Source organism: Saccopteryx bilineata, chromosome 2 (assembly GCF_036850765.1).
Source record: "Saccopteryx bilineata isolate mSacBil1 chromosome 2, mSacBil1_pri_phased_curated, whole genome shotgun sequence".
Classification (NCBI taxonomy): Eukaryota; Metazoa; Chordata; class Mammalia; order Chiroptera; family Emballonuridae; genus Saccopteryx; species Saccopteryx bilineata.
The window spans coordinates 114263442-114287500 of record NC_089491.1 but is presented as its reverse complement, the minus strand read 5'-3'; the positions used below and the strand labels follow the sequence as shown (position 1 = coordinate 114287500).

Below are 24059 nucleotides of genomic sequence, written 5' to 3'. Positions count from 1 at the left end.
AAGACATATAAATTAAAATTTTAAACCATATTTTATTCCTCAAGATCTTTCCAATGACTTCTGACCCAGTTTTCACTTAAGGAGTAAATATTCCTTCCCCACTTATGACAGATGGTTCGGGAAAAAGACAACTGTCTGCCTGCAAAGAACAGCACATCAGCAATAAATAAAAGGGAACCATGACAGAGGGGGGAATAAAACAAAGGACCCCGCTTTGGCGGATGATTGTGAGGAGAAAACAATGAAGGAATAAGAATTAAAGATGAGAGCTAGCACCTAAAGAAGCTATTGGGAGTCTTAGATCCCTTGTAGCAGCAAAGGATGTTCAAATTTAACCCAAGAGAAAGACATTCCATTTAAAGTGCTACAGAAGGATACTGCATGGGGCCACGCTCTTTGACCCCCAGCTTTGCAGGCAGTGACAGCCAGGCACGAGTCGGTACCATGTTTTGCAATCAGTATGGCAATGATGTCTCTGTCTGGAACCCTCAGGGCAGGATTTATCAAATTAAATATGCAATGGAAGCTGTCAAACCAGGTTCAGTCACAGTTGGTCTGAAATCAAAAGCCCATGCAGTGTCGGTTTCATTGAAGAGCACACGGTCAGCACTTGCAACTCATCAGAAAAAAGTTCTCATGGTGACAACCATATTGGTGTCTCAGTTGTGGGACTTACTGCTTATGGTAGACTGTTATGTAATTTTATGCGCCAGGAGTGTTTGGATTCCAGATTTGTATTTGACAGATCTCTTCCTGTGTCTCATCTTGTATCTCTAATTGGAAGCAAGACCCAGATACCAATGCAAAGATACGGCCAAAGACCATATGGTATTGTATTGGACTTATTTTGCCGGTTATGATTATATGGGTCTTCATATTCTCCAAACCTGTCCATCTGCTAACTATTTGACTGCATAGCTCTGTCCATTGGAGCCCATCCCCAATTAGCTCATACTTACTTGGAGAGACATATGTCTGAGTTTATGGAGTACAGTTTGAATGAACTGGTTAAGCACACACACTTCTTACAGAATAGGACCTAACTACAAATGTTGCTTCCACTGGAATTATTGGCAAAGACTTGAGGTTTACAATTTATGATAATGGTAATGTGTCTCCATTCCTGGAAGATCTTGCAAAAAAAAACCACAGAGAAAAGCACGGCCCGCTCAACCTGCTGATAAAACTGCAGAAAAGGCTGATGAACCATTGGATCATCAGGTGATAATCCCCAGTCTATATGTGTGTTATCAAGTGGGTAAGAATATGGGAACATGTACTAGTGACAATAATCTATATTTTGAATCAAAAGATGCAGTGGTGGGATGGTATGTCTTAGGAATCAGTCCAGATTTTTTCCAAGCCACTTTCTGAAACTATGTAATGGGATGCATTTTCCTTTGAGAACATCTATTATATATAATCATTTTGTAAAATGTATGGTTATCTGTACTTATGTGGTTTTTCTTCTTTCCTTTTTTTTTTTTTTTAGCAATTGAGTAAGCCAGTGAGAGAGAGAGAGAGAGAGAGAGAGAGAGACAGACAGACAGGGACAAACAGGCAGGAAGAGAGAGAGATAAGAAGCATCAACTCATAGTTGTGGCACCTTAGTTGTTCATCGATTGCTTTCTCATATGTAACTTGACCGGGGGGCTCCAGCCAAACCAGTGACCCCCCACCCTTGCTAAAGCTGGTGACCCCACACTCAAGCAGGTGAGCCTGTGCTCAAACCAACAACCAGGTTCCTAACCTGGGTCCTCAGTGTCCCAGGCCAGGCCAGTGCTCTATCCACTTTGCCACCACTTGGTCAAGCTGTACCAATGTTTTTATCTGAAGAACATAATATCTTTGTGATGTTCAAGACAACTGTGAAATGAAATCATTTTATCATAAAAAAAAGAATACTGCATGTTTAATCTGTAGAATGGTCACTAAAAGTTGTTACATTTAGACAAAGCTTTTTAGTTTTAAAAAGCATTCAAAGCTATTGTCTCTTTGAATGCGTTCAGCTGCTATATGATACGGATTAGTGAATGTCCCCACTGTATAGATAAAGAAGTAGAAGCACAGAGAAGGCCGAGGCAATGCCCAAAATTTAGCAGAATAAGAACAATAGCTAAGGCATATTAAGCACTATGTACTAAATGTTCTATATATATCACCTCATTTAGTTCTTCACATACCTGAGTTATGAGACTTGTATGGAGATAAGGAAACCAAAGTTCAGAGACAAGTTAATTTGCCAAAGACCATACAGTGCCAACACTCAGCTTCCAATCTGAAGCCTCTGGACTTCAAAATATGACTGCATAACATCTATGCCAGACTTTTTTAAAGTTTATTTCTTTTTACTCTACCAGAAGCCTCAAAAAAAAATTACCAGTGACCTCCCTTGACCTCTGACTGAAGATAGCAGGGTCCCTAAATTGTCTCCCCAAACTCTCTTCCTCCCAATGTTATTTCTGTATCGAGAGACATTTTTCTTTGCCTGCCCCTAACATATTATATTAAAATGATGTGTTCTGCTTTCCCTGCTGGACTGTGAGCTGCTTGTGAACAGGTTCTCCTAGGCACCAAGCAGAGAAGTTGGAGACTGATTCTAGACATTATGATAATAATAATACTACAGTGATAGATAATACTAACAGGCAAATGCCTGGCATTCATTGCGTTCTAACATATTTTGATTGACTCATTGCTCCCTAAAACACAATCCTCATCTCAAAGACTGTGAGATGACAGATGAGACCTAAGAGGTCACAGCCATTAAATGGAGCCAGGATTCACCCCAGGCAATGTGACATCAAAGCAGGTGTGCTCAGGTGCTCCATCCGAGTCCTCAGCTTCCATGAAGCTCTGATTCCGTGAATCAGAGTCACTTGGAGGGCTTACTATGGAAACACTGATCATTGGGCCCTTTCCACAGAGCATCTAAATCAGTAGTTTGTACTATGCTCCAGTGTTATAAAATAATAATAATAATAAAGCAAAATTTTAAAAGTTGTTTTATTAAATGCTTTAGTGATTATTTACTTAAATAGATAGCCATATTGCAGAAAGTAAGTTTGCACTTTTATTCTTTTTTGGTTTGCATCTATTTAAAAAAATTTTTTTTTTATTTATTGATTTTAGCAAGAGAGAAAAGGAGAGAGAGAGAGACAGGAACATCGATCTGTTCCTGTATGGGCCCTGACCAGGGATCAAATGGGCAATCTCTGAGCTTTGGAATGATGCTCCAACCAACTGAACTATCTGGTCGGAGCTAGTTTGCACCTATTTTTAAAGATATCAACTTGAAAGAAGACTTTATAAACACTTGAGTTCTCATTTGTAATTGGAAGATCAGAGTCAGCCGTGTTCAGAAATGACCTCTGGCAAGCTCTGTATTTGCACCTACGTTATGGTGAGGAAGTGGGTCTGGCCAAGTAAATAACCTCCTGCAGTTGCTGAGTCAGCACGCAGCCCCTCCAGAACATCTCTCCTGAGACTAGGCTGAGCTCAGGGTAAAACATTCCCTGCTTAACTGTCTGATTATCTATCACCAGCTCAGCCCACTCCCCCACACCTGGTTCACTAGTAGCCATATTCTGTCTTATCTTTGAGATGCTTGGAGATCTCAAGGTTGGAGCATCTTGCAATGATGCCCTTAGACCCATTACAATCATTTCCCCCATCACCTTGTTTGCAATAATTCTTTTAGATAAAGTCTCCTTACCTAAATCTAGATTTATTTTGTATTTGCTACCACTTGGGGTTTGCCTGGAAATGCATGTGATTTGTCACCTACTTGAGACCCTAGACATATACTTAAGTGTAATCCAAAAGCAGCATCTTGAAACAATCACTGTTTCCTTGAATTATAATTAACAGGAGCTTTGAAGTGCTTACTTCTACAATTTGTGATTTACTGGGACATGACTGCTTCATGGTCTGTAATGAAAACCCACCCAGAGTAAATTTTCCCAAGAACGTTACAGATCTCCACAGAGCAAGCTCCTCTGTAGGTGTACGTTAGACACGCTGGTTTAATGCACTGAGTTCTCCTAAACCTCTGAAAAGAGACGCAGCTTTCCAAAGCTGATTATACAAAAAGCCTATCTGGGTTAAGAGGGCATTTTGAGCTGATCTTTCCGGAGCAGTTTTGGGATGCTTGAATCTGCTCTGCACCATCCTTGTCCTCACCAAGTGGTTGATGAATATTGAAAACAGCACTCCATTCCACGTTCAGACATCTCTGAGAGAAAGCACTTCCTTTTGCTGATGTAAATAGTCTCTGCCTATACCATCCACCCATTGTGACCCCCCAGGCTGTGACCTTACTTGGGAAGAGGGTCATTGCAGATGTAAATAGTTAAAAAGAGGTTCCCCTAACAATCCTGGAAAATATGGCCGGACAGCTAAACACAGTGCTAGTGAGGCTCCAATGACACCTCCGTGCATTTTAATATGTCTTCTGCCAAGATGGGATTTATAACTCACAATATTTAAGCAATACTTTTTGAGTTTTTTTTAATGAGGGAATAGTTTTTTTTTTAATATTGACAAATTGGCTGTTCCTACAAAGTGAGTCATTTGAACTATTTGAACTGGGACATTAATTTAATTGAGCAACCTGGTCCACATCACTCTGAGAAAAGTGCCATTGCTCTTTTCCTGCACAGATCATTTCAAAAAAAGTCCTGAAAGTTGGCTGCAGTAATAATAGTGTCAGCTTCCTTCCTGCCTCACCTCCCCAATGCTCAGATCCTGGAGGTAATAATGCCCCTTTGGAAGAGTGTTCACTAGGAGAGTCCACCTGGCCGCCCCTATCCCACCCACCCGGAGAAAGAAACTGTTGCCCTAAACTGAGATTCAGTGGGACCACATCCCCACAGGACCACACATGTTAGAGATGAGGTCTTTGTTAGGAAAAGTGAGTGGGCAATGCACTTCAGGTTTGTAATAACCCACACAGCCAATAGGAACTGCAAGTGCGTCATTGTTAGGAAAGCAGAGATGGCGGAGCGCACTCAGCCCCCCCCCCCAGTGGTGCTTTGGTGCCGCCCACGGGAGCCAAATGTTCACTTTTCTCAACCAGTTGTTAAACAGCCATTACTAAACAGTAAAATCTATGAACTTACAACTTCATAAATTATGTTAAAAACGTAGGTACTAAATACTCAAAATTTATCACTTCTTAATTATTTGACCACATTTTACTATTGTCTCTGCTCTTGAGGTTATTTTTGTCTCCTATATCTGCATGGGTGAAATACCATATAATGGTGTGTATTACTGTGCATCTCTTCCCAACTCCGAGCTCAGGGATGTCACACTGTTGCCCGCCATCAGCCACCACGGGTAGATTTACACCACAGGAATCAGCCAATGCTATGAATGAGGGTCCCCTTCTCCTCCCTGGCTGGGTGCCAAACGTTTACCAGCACATAGCTTCCCATCAGTAAACCTTTCTGCCTCGCACCCTCAAACACACATAAACACAACACCCTGCTCACCCCATCACCGAGTGACGTCACCAGTCTCATCATCTCATCCAATAATTATACAGGGCACAGTAAACATCTTTGTAGGGTTTTTTCCCTCTCTCTTAAGCATTTTTTTTTTTTTTTGGCTTGGAAGGTTTTATTCACATATTTATACTTCATCTGTTTCCTTTTTAAATTTCATAGATTTGAATTTTATAACACAGAGTTGGCATTTAAGATATGCTGTCTCAGAAAGTAGAGTTTTAGGAACTAATGCAGATGTTGGGGTGTACTTTTGGTGTCTCTTGATCTCTGATGTATGAGTTATTTTGGAAAACTTCCCTGGGCATCCCCCTTCTTAAATTGCCTTTTATGTCCATGGTACCAGAGCCCTGTGGCTCCACGACGGTTTCCTCGACTCCCAATTTTATTAACCTTATAACTTTAAGATTCCCCTCTTCAGCCACACCCCATCCAAAATGCTTTCTAAGAGGTTGGTAGCTTTGTTCATTTTTTGGGGAAAGGTGGCAGAAAAGGAAATCTGTTCAATTTTAAGAGGCAAGTATTTTTTGCTTTTTGTTATTAAAATCAAATATCCTGAAACAGAGGCCCTGCACTCAGTCAGTGCTCCCCAAGAAAAAGTCAATATAAGGGGGTTAAGAAGGACAAATGTAAAGAACTGAATTCCTCCCTCAGCTTCCTGGTGGGACTAAAGGGGGACAGAGTGAAAATGCCGGAAGGGATGAAGAGAAGCAGATGGTCTTTGCCAATAACTCTAGATGAGAAACCAGTGATGACCTATGAATCGGAGCTTGGAATTTAGATAGTTAACCTGGATTTTTGAGACTGCTCAGAGGTCCAGGTAAGAAAAGACTAGGGAGTTAGGGGTTTATAATATAGCTAACATTCACTGAACACCTGTATTGTGCCAGGAATTCTATTAAGCATTAAGCATTATGCATATACTATCTTTCCATACATTATCTTACCAATTAACTGAACTAAAAGGCTCTAAGAATAAATACTCTTCTCAAAGTGTCTTTACACACTTCTGAGAAAGAGATTTAGACATTCTGGTTAATAATAGTAAACAATCTTTAAAGGAACCAAATATTGCTTTGTGACTCCAACAAGATGAATTTTGTTGGAGAGTCCTGGAAATAGCTGTTGGGCAAATAAAGCTAAGTTTATTAAATTTATTGCGCCAAAGGAGACTATCTTGGCAAAGTCTTGGTAGTCTTTCAAGTAGAGAAAATGAGGAGAGAATTCTAAAAAGATTTGAGGATTTGACTCAAGTGGTTTAAGGCTGCTCTTTGATTTTTTTAAACTTTGTATTTATTTATTTTTTTAAGTGAGAGGAGGGGAGATAGACCCCTGCATGCTCTCTGACCGGAATCTACCCTTCAACCCCTGTCTGAGGCCCATGCTCAAATCAACTGAGCTATTCTTAGCACCTGGGGCCAATGCTCTAACTAATCAAGCCACTGGCTGTGAGACGAGAAGAGAAAGAGAAAAGAGAAAAAGAAGGGGAGAGAAGCAGATGGCCACTTATGCGTGCCCAGACTGGGGATTGAACCTGGGACATCAGCACACAAGGCCGACATTCTACCCACTGAGCCAACTGTTCTTTTTTTTTGTATTTTTCTGAAGCTGGAAATGGAGAGAGACAGTCAGACAGGCTCCCGCATGCGCCCGACCGGGATCCACCCGCACGCCCACCAGGAGCTACGCTCTTCCCACCAGGGGGCGATGCTCTGCCCCTCCGGGGTGTCGCTCTGTCGCGACTGGGGCAGAGGCCACTCTAGCGCCTGGGGCAGAGGCCAAGGAGCCATCCCCAGCGCCCGGGCCATCTCTGCTCCAATGGAGCCTCGGCTGCGGGAGGGGAAGAGAGAGACAGAGAGGAAGGAGAGGGGGAGGGGTGGAGAAGCAGATGGGCGCCTCTCCTGTGTGCCCTGGCCGGGAATCGAACCCTGGACCCCTGCACGCCAGGCCGACGCTCTACCACTGAGTAAACCGTCCAGGGCTGAGCCAACTGTTCTTTTAAGATGCAGAACTTACTGGGGCTAAACCAAGTTTATAAGATAATGACTGAGAATTAGTGAAGTGATGAGGTGAGGGTCACGAGATAAATCCTGATAAACTGCTTTCCTAAATAAATGAGTTCTACCCCTTCCCTTGATTTTAGAGCAAATCCCTGGTGTTTTGTAATAGATTCTTCAAAGCTTTCCAAATATTTGGCCCTCTAGGGCATTGTGGAAACAGACTCTTATGAGTTGCCTGTCTGTCATCATGACCAAGTAGGTTATGTCCTTTAACATTCATGTTACTTCTGTTTGTATGGCATTCTTCCTCTTTAAGAAAAATTAGAACACTTAAGAGTTTCTTAATCTTTTGACCATTTTTCTTTGTTTTACTTCCCGTAGAGATCAATCATGATCCTTAGTTATTTGCAAAACATTTCCCACCTCTTACCATTGGTATTAACTCTCTTCTATCTAGTTGAGATGTCCCAGTGAATACGGTGAGTTCTGCCTTCTGGGTGACTCTGGCTTCAGTAAAGGGATCATTATTCTGGGAGTAAGTTGAGATTTTTTTTTTTTATATACCCAGACTAATAATTGCCTGTTTTCATCTTAAGATATGACCTATCAGCAAACAAGGTTAATTCTGGGTAACGTAGAGTTGTTCAGTGCATGGACTGTTCTTGGACAGAGGTTAAACAGTCCTAAGTTACCCCTCTAGTAAAAGAAGAAAAGTAGCAAGACTTAAAAGTATTGCTGCCAGAGAAGGAATTGTGTGAAGGAGAAAGTAATAGAATTTCATGAGAGGTAAGGCCACCTGCTAAGAAATACAGTGTCTTTTCCGTAAGCAACCCAGATCGTGAGGGTCCACAAGTCCGAGGGAGACCCTAGTCAGCAGTAGCCTTCGCTAATTTAGATGCAGTCTCTATTACTCTGAGACTAGAAGGTGGACTTTAACCAACAAATCAAGAGAAAAGCTGTAGGAAGCTTTTCTCTGATAAATATCAGACAATTGAATCAAAATACCCAGGACTTGTCCAGATTATTTATGTGTGACTAGGTAGAAAGTTTTAAGACACTAAAGTTGACCCAGTGTAAGAAAATGTTTAAAAGCTCATTTTAAATCATAAAATATCAGCTCATATTTAGTTCCCCAAGGAAGAGTTTTGATTACTGATAACTTGGTTAAATTTTAGAATGGTTGGGAACTAACGGCCTGCAGTAACCTTTAAGTTGACTGAAGCACCTGAGTGACTGGCCTGGATAGTTTTTAATGACCTTTTACTCTGTTTGAAGTGAGGGATTTACCTCCTTAGGGTAAATCTTTTCCTAGATGATATAATTTCTTTTGACAAAATTATAACAGTCCTCCTGTAGTAAGCAGTTATAGGTATGAGCAGAGCAGGATTGGGGGGCCAGGTGCAGAGGGTCACCAGGTACAAAGGATCACCAAGGCGAAGATCCCCGGCTGCCTAAAAACAGGCAAAACTACAAGCCCTTTTCACGACAACTCCTCAAGCATTGACCCCTGGAGATGACATCTAGGCCTCAGCTGCGTTTCAACTCCAGACCCAGAAAAGCAGCAAACCAGGCAGAGCAATGCCAGGGCTGACATCAGGACCAGCTGCATTGACTTCCTGGCACTGACCAATCAGTGGAGACCACAATCCTGAGGAGATGCACAAGGAAAGCTAAGGAATAGTCTATTGAGATCCTTCCTGAGACCTCAGACGAAGCCCTCAGGATGGAGGACCCAGCTTGGCCCTCTCTGTGAAACATGCCTTCACCTTTCCCCACCCCCTTCTTTCCCCCAGAGCACTCTCCCCACCTCCTCCGCCAAGCTCCAAGGGATTTCTTCTATATCTCACTTCTAGCTTTGTGGCTTTCAACATAAACTTTCTCTTGTATTTGAGTCTTAGCTCTGAATTCTTATCTTAGCCAGAACTCAAGAACTGAGGTTGCTAAACCAAGGTTAACACCTGGTGCTGTTTTTCTGCAGTGAACACTTCTAACTTAAAGTCATTTCTGAGTTAAAACTGTTAAGAAGATGGATGAAATCGAGAAAGCTCAACTCCTTTTTAGAAATTAATAAAAGATCATCCAAATATTGGGTAAGCCTGACCAAGTGGTGGCGCAATAGATAGAGAGTCGAACTTGGATTCAGAGGACCCACGTTTGAAACCCCGAGGTCGCTGGCTTGAGCGCGGGCTCACCTGGTCTGAGCAAGGCTCACCAGCTTGAGCCCAAGGTCGCTGGCTTGAGCAAGGGGTCACTCACTCTGCTGTAGCCTCCCAGTCAAGGCACATATGAAAAAGCAATCAATGAACAACTAAGGTGCTGTCACAAAGAATTTATGCTTCTCATTTCTCTACCTTCCTGTCTGTCTGTCCCTATTTGCCCCTCTCTCTGTCTCTGTCACCACAAAAAAAAAAAAAAAAAAAAAAAAAGGATAAGATCAGACTTGTAGGGAAACTTCAAGTCAATAATTTCCGGGACTTGTGAAAAAAATATAGGAGGGCACTTCATTGAAACTGACTGAAGCATAACTGTCAAGGCATGTTGCTGACTTTCCCAGGAAGGCACAGGCAGGATTAACTATCTCAGTCTAACCTGGGAACTGCTGAAGAAAGCATAGCACAAATGTGTGAGTCCAGAATACGGAGCCCCATGATGAAAAAGTATTTAGGTTTAGTATCAGAGAGAGGTACGAATGGCTACATTATGACTCTGAGGTCTGGAACAAATCTACATCCTCACGCATTGGGGTTCTTAACTAGGAAGACAAGAGTACAAGGACTGGTACTGTTATGATGTTGTGTTTTTTGAAATTAGGCTTTGAACTCTTGGTTTTAGTTCTTTATCTACTATTTTTAGAAGTTACTGTGCCAACTCGGATAGGGTTTGAATATGTCAATATGCATCTTGATGTATTCAGCCCTAAAACTTCACTGATTTAGGTAGAATTTTCAGTCCATAAGGAGTCTGGTGCATCATGAAAATCTTTAATTTGGGTTGATTTAGACACAAGAATATCAGCGAGTTAGTTGAAATTAATTTTAGCCTGCATTTTTTTGTGTGTGACAGAGACAGAGAAAGACAGAGAGAGGGACAGACAGACAGGAAGGGAGAGGGATGAGAAACATCAATTCTTTGTTGCGGAACCTTAGTTGTTCATTGATTGCTTTCTCATATGTGCCTTGACCAGGGGACTTCAGCAGACTGAGTGACCCTTTGCTCAAGCCAGCGACCTTAGGCTCAAGCTGGTGAGCCTTGTTCAAACCAGATGAGCCTGTGCTCAAGCCAGCGACCTTGGGGCTTCGAACCTGGATCCTCTGGGTCCCAGTCCAACGCTCCATCCACTGTGCCACCACCTGATCAGGCTTAGCCTGCATTTGAATAGGAGAGTGCTTAAGACTCTCATTGAGAGAGAGGTCTTCAAAGGAGCACTAAATCTTGCGGATCCTTTTGCACATTATATCCCTCCCAATTAAGTTAGCAGGTGCAGTATCACAAAAAATGAAAGAATGTTTCTGGTTGAAGTCCAAGGGTGAAAGTTATGGGCTGGGATATAGAAACTGCTTCAGGATTAGTAGAGCAAAATTGCAACATATATTTGTTTATTTATTAATTTACACTTTCACCACAGAAAGTTTGTTGACCCTGGGGGAGAGGTGATACAATAGTGTCAGGGTTTAAGGTTGGTATTGTAGTGCTCACTATCAGTAAACATTTGCAAAGCTGCCATTCAATATTTAAAGAAATTTCTACTTGTGAATTTAAGAGCCAATGGCTGAAGTGGGTACATGGTTTCTCCTCAGAGCACCTTGATTGTTCACTCACTGTTTTTTTCCCTTCAGTTTGTGAACTAGCACAATTGTTTGCCAGTATTCTTTCTGCTAGCAATGTCTACACGCATCTTTATTAAGAGTTGCCTTCCTTTGTTGCTTTTAACAGTTTATTATAAGGACATTATTTAATTTAAGTCTTAGGGATCTATGGCTCTTTCAAAACTTTTCGTGAGGTGTTAAAGATCTAGCAATGGAGCTATGTCCAATTTTAGTCTTTGTTTGCATATTAAATCCCCTGTTTCTGACTTAAGGTTATTCACAAAAAGTGAGGAAAGAGCAACAGTCCCATATGATTTAGTATCTACTCTTGAAAGCGATCTACTTATTGTAAAGTCTATTCTTAAATTCTCCAGTGACTTCTTTTGGAAGAGTCTCATGCCGATCAAAAAAATGCAGACAACTGGCTTGCTCACTTTTTGTTCCAAGGTGCTCATCAAATGAACAATTGTGTTCTTATTAAGAGTTTATTAAAAGTTTTTTATTGTGATTCCCATCCTGCTTCTTATGTTTATTCCACTGTACCCCTAACCCATGCACTGATCTAAGAAGCAAAATTTCAGAATAATATAGAACTACAGTGAAGCCACTTCCTGATTCCTGACTTTCAGAAATTGTATAACACATTTGTTCTTTTAAGTTGCTAAATTTTGAGGTAATTTGATAACAAATACAGTAACTTTTTCACTGTCCACTTGTTTAAAAGGCAGCAGATGATACTTAAACAAAAATATTAGGCTATCTTTATTATAAATTTACTTTTTAAGGCCAAAATTGCAACATATATTTGTTAATTTATTAATTTACACTTTCACCAAGGTTAACTATGCTCTAGATATATGAGAAAGGGTTTAGATGCACACTGAAAGCACTTAATAAGAGTCAGGTGGGATTTATTAGTTATTCTTTGTCATTATGTAAAAAAAAAGACCAATAAGATATGTTTCTTGTCTCATAAGGTAGAGAGGTAAGGAAGAATGGATTAACCACCATAAGACAAATTATAAAATCTTACAATGCATGCTAAATTCTTGAAATGATAGAAGTATGTACGAAGTACTATAGGATCGCAGAGGAAGAAGTGATTCATTTTGCCGGTAGGATGGAGGGAGAAGTCTGGGCTTTAAAGGTACTTTCCCAAGACAGGAAGTGATATAGGAAACAACACACCTAGAGGATATAAACAATCTGGAAAGCATTCAGTCATTCATTTACCCATTCAATAAATATTTAGCACCTTAATGTGTCAGGCACTGTGTAAGTGGTGAAAAAACAGTTCACCAATACCGTTCTACCCTCACAGATCTTATCATCTAATAGGAGAGATAAATAGATGTATTTATGGACAAGTAAACAAACAAATATATAAATATAAGCAGCAATACAAAGGAAGGAAGCAGGATAAAGAAGAAGAAAATGACATGAGGAATCTACTTACATAGGATGGTTGGGGAAGGCTTCTAGAAAGAGACAATATATAAGCTCTGACCTAATGGATAAGAAAAAACAGATATGCACACACGGTGAGAAGAGAGGCCCACACTGTAGCTAGGACTACATGTGCACAGACCCTGAGAAGAGTACAGTGTATCTGGGCTGAAGTACTTGGGACAGGGATGCTGAGCTATCAACAAAGGTGGTTGGTTGTTAAATGCTTTGATATATTTCAGTAATTTTTCAGAAGAACAAACTATCTAATTCAGGTAAATGGTTCCCACCCATGTTGTCTGCTATTTTGTCTCATTATTTATTCTGTCACCGCATTATCTGTCCATCACTAAGCTTGCGACAGACACCTAGGAGTGCATCAGAGCTATTGCAATATCTATCTGAATCATGGAACAGATGAGGGCAGATCACAGATCTGGGAGTCACCAGCTGAGCCCATTCAGAGAAAGGCAACGTAAATGATTTCCCCGTCATAACACCCATCTAAACTCTTTGGCTTTGGCATTATGGCCAGGCAGCCAGCAGTGAGGAAACAGATAATGTGGGATGGAAAACCAGAGACTCCTGTTATGCGCTAACTATTAGGAAAAACTGTCACTGGCCACAACGTGGAGGGCAGGCCTGCAGCCCTGGAGACAGTGGGTAGAAAAAACCAGTGATAATATGCATTGGCTACTCTTTGCTGGTTTTTGGTAAAATACTGTGAAAAATAGTTGAGGTGAGACAAGAACTCATTTACAAGAACACCTAATAATTTTATTACCTAACATCACCCAGTAAATTCAATAAAAAATTAAAAAACACATACACACACACACACACACACACGTAGTTAGCACAGCTTTGTTGCAGGAGCTGCACATGTATCCTGCAGCTCGTGTATCCTGCAGCTTAGCTGCTTTTGTCCAAACAGCACGAGGTTAGTTTTCTGTCTTTCTCCAGTGTCTCCATTCAGTATTACTGGGCGAGACAATGGAATTCAGCTCAGCAGAAGAGGTAAGACAAAGGGGGTTGCATTCTCACTCAAACTTACTGCTCCAGGAAGCATCAAGGTGTCTGCCTTTAAACTGAGGAACGCGGAGTGAGCCAAGCAATTGCTGGTTTAGGAACTGTAGGCGTAGCTACCGTTTGGCTGTGGTCACTGCCACACGAACTAATCAAAAGCAAGTAGAGCAGACACCCACTCTGATGTTGGTGAAATTTTATCACCAATGTTGTGGGCACCCCTCAGATGGGCCCCCTAATCCAAAATCTGGTTTGGAGATTAATTTAAGACCAATAACCACACACACACACACACCAAGAGGATATGAAAAGGTTTATTATTCACATATTGAGACTTTCTGGGGAGAGCAGGGCAAGTCCCCAGGCAGATCCAAAAATTAGTTGGCTGGTTTGGCTTGGATTGTCCTTAGGGTGTGAGGTTGGGGTGAGGATTCCTGCACGCAGGCCAGAGCTTGTGTGATTTGAACTTCTCATCCACCGCACCAAAGAGGGAGGCACCCAAGCCTCCTAATCAGTTTGCCCAGATGAGATTAGGAGCAAAGGGGAGGAAAATAAAGAGGCTTGAAAGCTGTCAGCAGCCAAACATCAAATATGGAGTTGGCCTCTTTATCACAGCCAAGTGAACTATAATCCTGACTATAAATAGCCTATGTTTGTTCAATTCCTAAGGAAATCTAGCTCTACAAATCTGCACGAGCAGGCAGGGCCTGGCAACAGCTATGATGCCCCGCCTTCCCCAAGATTCAGGTGTTGCTATGAGCCTGATGAGCAAGCATTTCCTAGCAGTCAAACCAGGGGCCACAGCAAACAATGGACCAGAGAGTTTCTCCCAGACAGCAGATTCAGAGTCTACCAAGTACCTTGTTTCTTGCCACAGTAAAGATCGTTGTCAGCCCTGCACAGATTTTCACATTGACATGGGCTATCCGTCATTCTTTCCTATTGGTCTAGTTTTTATACCTCCCGCTTTCCTTTTAGTAATAGAAGCTTTACCCTGGAGTTATTAGTCGGACACATGTTCATCCAGCTGTACAGATCTCAGTCATCCTTGAAGCTAGTTATAGCTATGTAATAAGTAGTTATGGACTGAGAAAAGTGATGGCTAATACTCCCTTTACAGGAAATACCTTGCTCCCAACTTCCTCTCTTTTTATAGGCTGCACAGTGGATGTGCTTCTTTGAGCCAGCTTGACCATTACCCTTGGTAATGAGAACAGGGAGATGAATCCTGAGTCCCTTGATCACTTTGTGAAACAGAGCTGCCCTACACTTCTCAATTATCTCTGGATAATTATGGGAGGAAGAAATAAATGTCCATCTTGTGTGAGAGAACATATTTTGGAATCTTAGACTCTTTTTTCATTTATACAAAAAAAAAAAAAGGAGAAAATTAGAGTATCTTTTTTTGCTCATACAAAAATAAATAAATATTAAGAAGTTAAACTTTTTTACCTTTTATGACCTTTAAAATGCCCTCTCCTTCTTTCTTTAGGGTTTATCTTTAATTAGACAAGTATAAATAAAGACTCAAATTTAACTGGTCGTAGCAAACAAGACCCTACAATTACATGTGATTTCATGTGTGATTCTCCTCTTTTCCAAAACTCAACCTACAGAATACAGTCATTTATACTCATTGGGTCTAAATACAGGCATTTAGTTAATATAAATATATGAGTATCAAACTTGTAAATGAAAACTCAGATTGACATATATATATATATTATTTCTTTCCCCTTTTTCTAACAGTGTATGTTCATGTGCTATTTTTGTCTACTTTCTCTAATTTGTTGGATTAAGACAAAATGAATAAAGTAGACTTCATCTACTTTATTCACAATGTGATGCAAAGATGATGATTTTCTGATTCTCATTTTCGTGTGACTCTGCTTCAGAATTGTTCACTGTGTTGCTAAGACAACAAGGATGCTGCCACAGAAAAGTGGGCCTGAAGTCAAGGCACTGGAGCTGCCTCAGAGGATGTCATCAATGTTGTGTTCAAGGGCTCTTTCACAGTGTAATACTTGAATTAGATAAAAATTATCATATTCATCCAGCACCCTTCTGCTAAAGACTATGGCTGTCTCAATTACTTGCATTCTAAAATTAAGGAAACAGTGGTTAGAAAGTCATCGTTCCACTAATATACATCTTTCTTAGGATGCTGAGCAAATAACTAAGGAGCTTGTCCTTAAATTCTAATATGCCTTTGTTCTACTAGAAGTATATTTTAAGAGTATTTAAAGAAAGAAAAAATAAATTATATTGTCAGTTGTTCCTCCACTAAAAATGTACATCTCATCTAAACAAAGATTTGATTCTAGCTAGTAAATAAATAGTGTAGGTTTGATATTCACTGAGACCTGTGATTGAGATTTGTAATTTGAGTTTATGAACAGATGTAAAGAGGTCTAGTCTCCTCAATAAACTTTTGATAAAGGCACAGTAAGCTCAGCTGTGATGTGAGCTGGGTTGTGTCTCCAGGTTTGTCCAAGCAAACTTAACAACATCAGCAATATTCTTGGTTTAATATTGGTAACATCAAGGCAAGGACAAAAAAAATCAAATCAAAATGTTTGAATGGAGCTTGAATATTTCTTCTTACATAAAAAAAAAAGAAAAAGCAATGAAAACAGCCTTTGACTAAGCTGAAAGGTGTCCTTCACACTATGTACATTCTATCGCACAAGGACAAAATCCATCCAAAACAAACACGAACAGATGAATAAGGGAGTGCAGTGCTCTTAGAGCTAGGACAGGCCTTGCTCAGAATCATGTTCTTCTCTTAAGAAATAATCTGGAGAAAAATAGTGGATAGGCAAAGGCAAGTGTTGAAGTCTATGTTTTCCCAGTGTTTGAGCATCCCTGGTTGAAGAGTCATGTAAGTGACTGGAGATGCACTGTTAACTACTCAGTTAACAGCACAGTGTTCCTTTTTCAAGCAGGCCTCCAATAATACTCTTTAATAATGCAAACTGGGGACTATATAGAGAGGCCAAGATTTACATAGGAATCTTCATTAACAAGTCAAAGTTTAGTCTAAGTGAATCAAATAAAACCCAGAAGACTTTATTTTGAACCCTGATGTTTTAAGGATGAAAAAGGAAATAGAAAAGAACACAGACCACTCTCTTTTAATATTTTTAAATACCATGAATCATAATGATTTGTATACTACACTGTAAAATTATATATTGTTACTTTCCAAAGAAAATTAACATTTTATTAGATTTTCTGAAACTTACTCCATACCGCTAAGAACTTGACCCTTTAGCCATCGCTATGACACATAGAATACAATCTATGAGCTTCCAAGTTGTCCAGTTGTGCCTGTTGCTTCTGCCATTGAGGGAGAAGCCTCTGAGAGACCTCTCATAGCCCCTTCCATCTCCTGAGCTGGGAACAAGTTCTGCAGGTAGATGTGTGCCAATGGGTGCAGCTTCTGTGCTTTGCTTTCCACGTGTCTACTTCCCTCTAAGAGAACTTGCGCTTCTTCATGGCCTCCGCCTTGACAGCCAGGCTCTTGGCACAGATGGTCAGGACTACAATGAGAACGCCCACCACAAATGTCACCAGGGGCCAGAGGAAGCAATGCAGGAGGACAATCTCATCATGTGTGCGATGCAGGAGCACATCATCTGGTCTGTAAGACAGTGGAAAATAGGAAAGAAAGAGTGGTCAACTGCATTGACATCGCATTGAAAACTCTTTACAATCTGGTATCCAACTTACTTTCTGGCTCAAAGGAGATAACCATCATCAAAAGTGAAGACTTGGAGATTTCAAGATGGCTGCAGAGTAGGTGGAAGCTACACTCACCTCCCAGTGCCGAACCAGATTTACAGCCAAAGTATAGAGCAATCAATATGAATAACCAACTGAAACAGGAGTATTATAACCAAGGATTTAAAGAAGAAACCACATAGAAACTGGCAAGAAGGGTGGAGATGAGGAGATGAGCACCCACGTGTGGAGGCTGAGAAGCCAGAAGGATATCTTGGCTGCAAAAAGTCCCCATTAAAGAGCATGAGGTCTCAATCCCATTCCAGGATCCCCAACCCAGAGCACCAGAGCCAAAAAGAGGAGCTTGCATAGCATCTGACAGTGAAAATCAGCTCTGTCCCCCCAGAAGAAGAAGGAGTCTGCTAAAATTCCAGGGGCTCTCTTTTTTTTTATTTATTCATTTTAGAGAGGAGAGGGAGAGGCAGAGAGAGAGAGAGAGAGAGAGAGAGGAGAGACAGAGAGAGAAGAGGGGAGGTGCTGGAAGCATCAACTCCCATATGTGCCTTGACCAGGCAAGCCCAGGGTTTCGAACCGGCAACCTCAGCATTTCCAGGTCAATGCTTTATCCACTGCGCCACCACAGGTCAGGCTCCAGGGGCTCTCTTACAGGGTCAGTGCATAGGATCTTGCTCTCAGATACTCAGCTGAGGCTCTGTTAGAGGGAATGCAACTCAGGGCATAAGTGAGTCATAAAGAGAATATCTCGGTGGTGTGGCCCCAAGGAGAGATCTAGAGGGTTGGCCACTGAGGTCCCTGTGCTGAATCACTTTCCCACACTGTCCTCAGGTGCCATGTCCCAAGGTCGAGCACTCCTATTTTTATAGCATCAGCCTGAGGAGTGCACTAACCTAGACCTCCAACTGCTAGTGATACCACCCTTTTTTAAATTGTCCATACTACCCAAAGCAATCTATATAGATTTGATGCAACTCCTATTAAAATACCAATGGCATATTTCACAGATCGAGAACAAATATTCCAAAAAGTTATAGGGAACCAAAGAAGAATGTGAATAGCCTCAGCAATCTTGAGAAAGAACAAAGTTGAAAGTATCACAATACAAAGTGGTACCTTGAGATATGAATTTAATTCTTTCTGTAACCGAGCTCATAAGTCAGTCAACTCGTGTATCAAACTGCCGATACTGGACCCGTGTGCCAATGCGCCAACTAGCGGTAGCTTCCCAAATCACGACTCGTATCTTTAAATTTCGCTCAGATCTCAAACAAAATACAGACCAATTAGAAGCTCGTATCTTAAAAAATTTGTATGTTGATCTGTTTGTATCCTAAGGTACCAATGTACCAGATATCAAACTATACTACCAGGCTGTAGTAATCAAAAAAGCATGGTCCTGGCATAAAAACAGACAAATAGATCAATGGAACAGAATAGAGAGCCCAGAAATAAACCCATATTTTTATGGTCAGTTGATATTTGACAAAGTAGGCAAGAACATATAATGAAATTAAGACAGTCTATTCAGTAAGTGGTGTTGGGAAAATTGAACAGATATGTGCAAAAAATATAAACTAGATCACCTCCTTACACCATACATAATAATAAACGCAGAGTGGATCAGAGACTTAAATGTAAGTCATGAAACCAGAAAAATCCTGAAAGAAAACATAGGCAGTAAAATTTCAGACATTTCTTATAGCAAATATAGTGATATATTCCCTCAAGCAATGGAAAAGAAAAAAGAAACAAATCTGACTATATTAAACTAAAAAGTTTTTGCACAGCAAAGGAAACCATCAACAAAATAAAGACAACACACTGAACAGGAGAACATATTCACCAATGATACATCTGATAAGGGGTTAATATCCACAATTCATAAAGAACCTATAAAACTCAACACCAAGGAAACAAACAACCCAATTAAAAAATGGGCAAAGAGCCTGACCTGTGGTGGCGCAGTGGATAAAGCGTCGACCTGGAAATGCTGAGGTCGCCGGTTTGAAACCCTGGGCTTGCCCGGTCAAGGCACATATGGGAGTTGATGCTTCCAGCTCCTCTCCCCTTCTCTCTCTCTGTCTCTCTCTCCTCTCTCTCCCTCTCTCTCTCTCTCTCTCCCTCTCTCTCTCTCCTCTCTAAAAATTAATAAATAAAAAAATTATTTTTTTAAAAATGGGCAAAGGACCTAAATAGACACTTCTCCAAAGAGGACATACAGATGGCCAATAGACAGATAAAAAGATGCCAATGCCATTAATCATCAGAGAGATGCAAATTAAAACTTGAATGAGATATTACCTCACAGTTGTCAGAATGGCTATCATCAATAAATCCACAAACAACATATGTTGGGGAGGATGTGGAGATAAGGAAACCCTTGTGCACTGACTGTTGGTGGGAATGCAGATTGGTGCAGCTATTATGGAAAACAGTATGGAGTTTCCTCAAAAAATTATAAATGAAACTGTCTTATGATCTAGCGATTCCACTTCTGGGAATATACTTTCAGAAACTCAAAACACTGATTCAAAAGACTATATGCACCCCTATGTTTTTGGTAGTGTTACATACAATAGCCAAATTTGGAAGCAGCCCAAATGCCCATTAGTAGATGAGTGGATAAAAATACTGTGGTATATTTTACACAGTGGAATACTACTCAGCCCTAAATAAGTAGGTAATCTTACCTTAGGCAACAGCATGAATGGACTTGGACAGTATTATGCTAAGTGAAATAAGCCAATTAGGAAAAGAAAAATACCACATAATTTCACTTACATGTGAAATCTAATGAACAAAATAAACTAACAAACAAAATAAAATAGACTCATCGATACAGAGAACAGACTGACAGCTGTTGGGGGTGGAGGGTATTGCAGAGCTGAGTGAAAAAGGTGAAAGGACTATGCAGAAAACATAACAAAACAAAATAAAACTGGACACAGACAACAGTATGGGGATGCCACAGGGAAAGGGGGGATGAGAGGCAGAAAAGAACACAGGGGCGGTAAATGGTGGTAGGAAGAGACTTGACTTTGAGTGGTGAGCCCATGGTCACTGCAATGTGCAGATGATGTGTTATAGTCATACACTTGAAACCTGAATGGTTTGGGGTTTTTTTTGTTTTGTTTTGTTTTGTTTTGTATTTTTCTGAAGCTGGAAACGGGGAGAGACAGTCAGACAGATTCCCACATGTGCCCGACCGGGATCCACCCGGCACGCCCACCAGGGGCGATGCTCTGCCCACCAGGGGGCGATGCTCTGCCCCTCTGGGGCGTCGCTCTGCCGCGACCAGAGCCACTCTAGCGCCTGGGGCAGCAGCCAAGGAGCCATCCCCAGCGCCGGGGCCATCTTTGCTCCAATGGAGCCCTGGCTGCGGGAGGGGAAGAGAGAGACAGAGAGGAAGGAGGGAGGGGGTGGAGAAGCAAATGGGCACTTCTCCTATGTGCCCTGGTCGGCAATCGAACCCGGGTCCCCCGCACGCCAGGCCGACGCTCTACCGCTGAGCCAACCAGCCAGGGCCCTGAATGGTTTTATTAACCAATGTCACCCCAATAAATTCAATTTAAAAAAAATGAAGACTTCACTCTACTTCAAATTCATTACAAAAAGTTCTGAGGTCTTGAATCAAGTCATTGGTGCAAATTTATTTATTACTTATCATGTAATTTACATGTGATAAAATATCAAAAGTGTTGCAATATCTTATGCTATTGCTTTTCTTAATTTTCTCACTCAACCTTTAATGTCTGCTGGTCAAGGTGGCTCAAATCAGTCTAAAAATTACTTAAGGACTGACATTCTCAAACAAACTAGACCTCAGCACGCAAGTGGGGCCCAAATTTTCTTAACGTGCACATACACAAAAAGTCAGCTACAGCCACTGTTTGAATTTAGTTCGAAAAACCTATGGTATGGCATTCAAGTTGACCCAGTTTCACTCTATGAAGGTTTTTTTGTAATGAACAAATATGTGATTGAATTTATATATTTTCCCATGCTTCTGGGTTGGATTAGCCATCGTTTTAAACCAGGGACCACGTCCTTGACAAGTTTTGCAAAGTCTTAGCCATCTATTTCTATCTTATCAATGCAGGGCTCTATTTTCAGTTGCAGTATTGGTCTCAGAGGAAATGAAGAGAAAACACGTTCCACAGCCATGATCTCTCATCCTTGATCATTAGAGAAAGAGCCTGCAAATTTAGCTTTCATACAAGAGGTTTGTTTATATTTTTCAAGGTGTTTTCACTTCATCCAGTTGGGGTATATTCTATTACACTAGAGCAGCAGTGATTCCTCCAGCAAAAACAAACAAACAAACAAAAAACAGAATAATTAGTCCAAGTGCCCTCAACAACATCACAGCCTTTGGAGCACAGGGACAGTGCACTGAACAGAGAAATGCTTTCTGAACAGCTCTGCCTCGTCACAGCTCTTATAATAAACATGCAAACAATTTGCCCAGAAAACTCACAAAGAATAATGAGTACTTCTCTTCTACCTGTAAGGCAGCCATCAGCTGGCATTAAACAAGAACAGTTTTGCAGACAGGCATTGAATTGATACAATTCTCGCCCCTTTTTTGTGCATAATAGCATTTCAAATTTTATATAAAAAGTGAGATTTTATTTTTTTATTTATTTCAATGGATGTTTTATTTCATATTATTTCAATTAAAGTTTGTACTGAGTGAATGCAGAGTCCTTGTGGCAGCTGAGCAAAAAACATTCCAGCTTGCAGAATTTACTCTTTTTTCTGAATTCCTGATTTTCTCTTGGTCATCTGTCTTTGTCTTGCTAATTTACAGTGCCCCAGCCAATGAACCTAAAACCAATAGAGGAAAAACAGTTTTTCCTCTTCTACAGAAAATTAAAAAAAAAAAAGAAACTTATTTCTCTGCACAGTAATGCTTAAGTTCATCTTTAGTTATCTCTAAATTGATCCTTGTGACATCATTATTAAAGTCTGGCTCATTCAAACTAGGCCTTTAATGCTTTAATTGAAGGCATTCCCATATCTCTTTTTCTCCAATTTTATCAGGCAGCTTTCAGAGGGGTTAGCAAAAGTTATTTGCAAAGGGGTTTGGGCTGAGAATTCAGTTTTCCATAATTTAATGATAGTGGGACTAAAGAGGAACTTTAGTGGAACTTTTAAAAAAATTAAATCATTCCTTTTGGCACTTGGCAAACTGGATAAATAGCCTGATCTGAATGTGGTGTGAAATCAGGATGGTGATGGGGATAAAGGCAATAAGCCAAAAAAAGGAGCACTCTGTATCTGAGTGTTTCAAAAAAGTAAGCAAGGGATTTCTTTTGGGGTGTGGAAAAATACTAATGGAAAGTACTTTTTACTCCTGATTGGGGGGGGGTACAAATATCATTACACAAAGGAAAGTGCTACAGACACCCTTAGAAATACTTTTGTAAGGGTGGGCCCTACCCCCAAGTCAAGCTTTGAAACTATATTGTGCCTGACCAGGTAGTGGTGCAGTGGATAGAGTGTCAGCCTGGGACACTGAGGACCTAGGTTTGAAACCCTGAGGTCACCAGCCTGAGCGTGGGCTCACCAGGTTGAGTGCGAGATCGCTGGCTTGAGTGTGCGATCATAGACATGACCCCATGGTCGCTGGCTTGAGCCCAAGGTCACTGGCTCAGTTGGCTTGTGCCCTCCCCATTAAGGCACATATGGGGAAGCAATCAATGAACAACTAAGGTGATGCAACTATGGTTTGGGGGGTTTCATCTCTCTCCCTTCCTGTCTGTTTGTCTCTGTCTCTTGAAAGGAAGAAAAGAAGGAAGGAAGGAAGGAAGGAAGGAAGGAAGGAAGGAAGGAAGGAAGGAAGGAAGGAAGGAAGGAAGGAAGGAAGGAAGGAAGGAAGGGAGGGAGGGAGGAAAAAAGAAACTATATTGTGATATTAATCATTAGCATTTAAGTGTTTCCTGCAGGTGCTCTGGTTAAGGCATTTAATCTCATTGGTTCCTTAAAATAACTTGGTGCTAGAAGACTTTTTAATTGTCATTTTACAGTCAAAGAAAAAGAGGCAAAGAAAGATTAGTTTGCCCAAAATAATACATCTTAAAATAACGACACAAATACTGATTTGAAGCTATAACTGAATAACTTTTAAACTTGCTCTATTTACCCCTCAGCTGGCCTTTTCTTTCAAATTTAGACCACCTCTGCTGTTTGTTGAAATTCATCTTCCTGGGTTTAACTCTGGTGGAGAAGCTCAGAATTTAAGGTTGTGAGGTCCAGTCATCTGCATTTTTGAGAAGCTCTTGAGTGATTCTATCTAATACATGATAAAGTTTAAGAAGCTCTAGGTAAAGTTTTAATAGTTTTTGCGGTGTGAAACACGAAGCTACTTAGCTTGCTATTTCTAAAATTGCCTAAAGCTTCTTGTGCCCAGGTCACTGTCATGGCCTCCACATACTTTTGAGCAGAATGTGAATGGCATAAAGGTGCCCTGAGATGAGACAGGAGAGGAGGAGGGGGCCTTGGAGGAAGGGCAGAGGGTGGAAATTCAGACC

At 40.9% G+C, this 24059-nt stretch overlaps 1 protein-coding gene and 1 pseudogene across 3 annotated transcripts in view; one reads left to right on the top strand and one right to left on the bottom strand.

Moving 5' to 3' along the window:
• Positions 1–438: 438 nt before the first annotated feature.
• Positions 439–1374, top strand: LOC136322294 (proteasome subunit alpha type-1 pseudogene; annotated as a pseudogene).
• Positions 1375–14083: 12709 nt separating this feature from the next.
• KCNMB4 (potassium calcium-activated channel subfamily M regulatory beta subunit 4) overlaps positions 14084–24059 on the bottom strand; it is a 57576-nt gene continuing 47600 nt past the window's right edge. For 2 of the 3 annotated variants that reach the window (XM_066257659.1, XM_066257662.1), the window contains one exon: positions 14084–17428. In XM_066257659.1, coding sequence (XP_066113756.1) covers positions 17260–17428 — 169 coding nt within the window. In that variant the 3' untranslated portion in view covers positions 14084–17259. Of the gene's footprint in view, positions 17429–18639; positions 18789–24059 lie in introns of all 3 variants that reach the window. The other variant, XM_066257661.1, reaches the window with a different exon arrangement.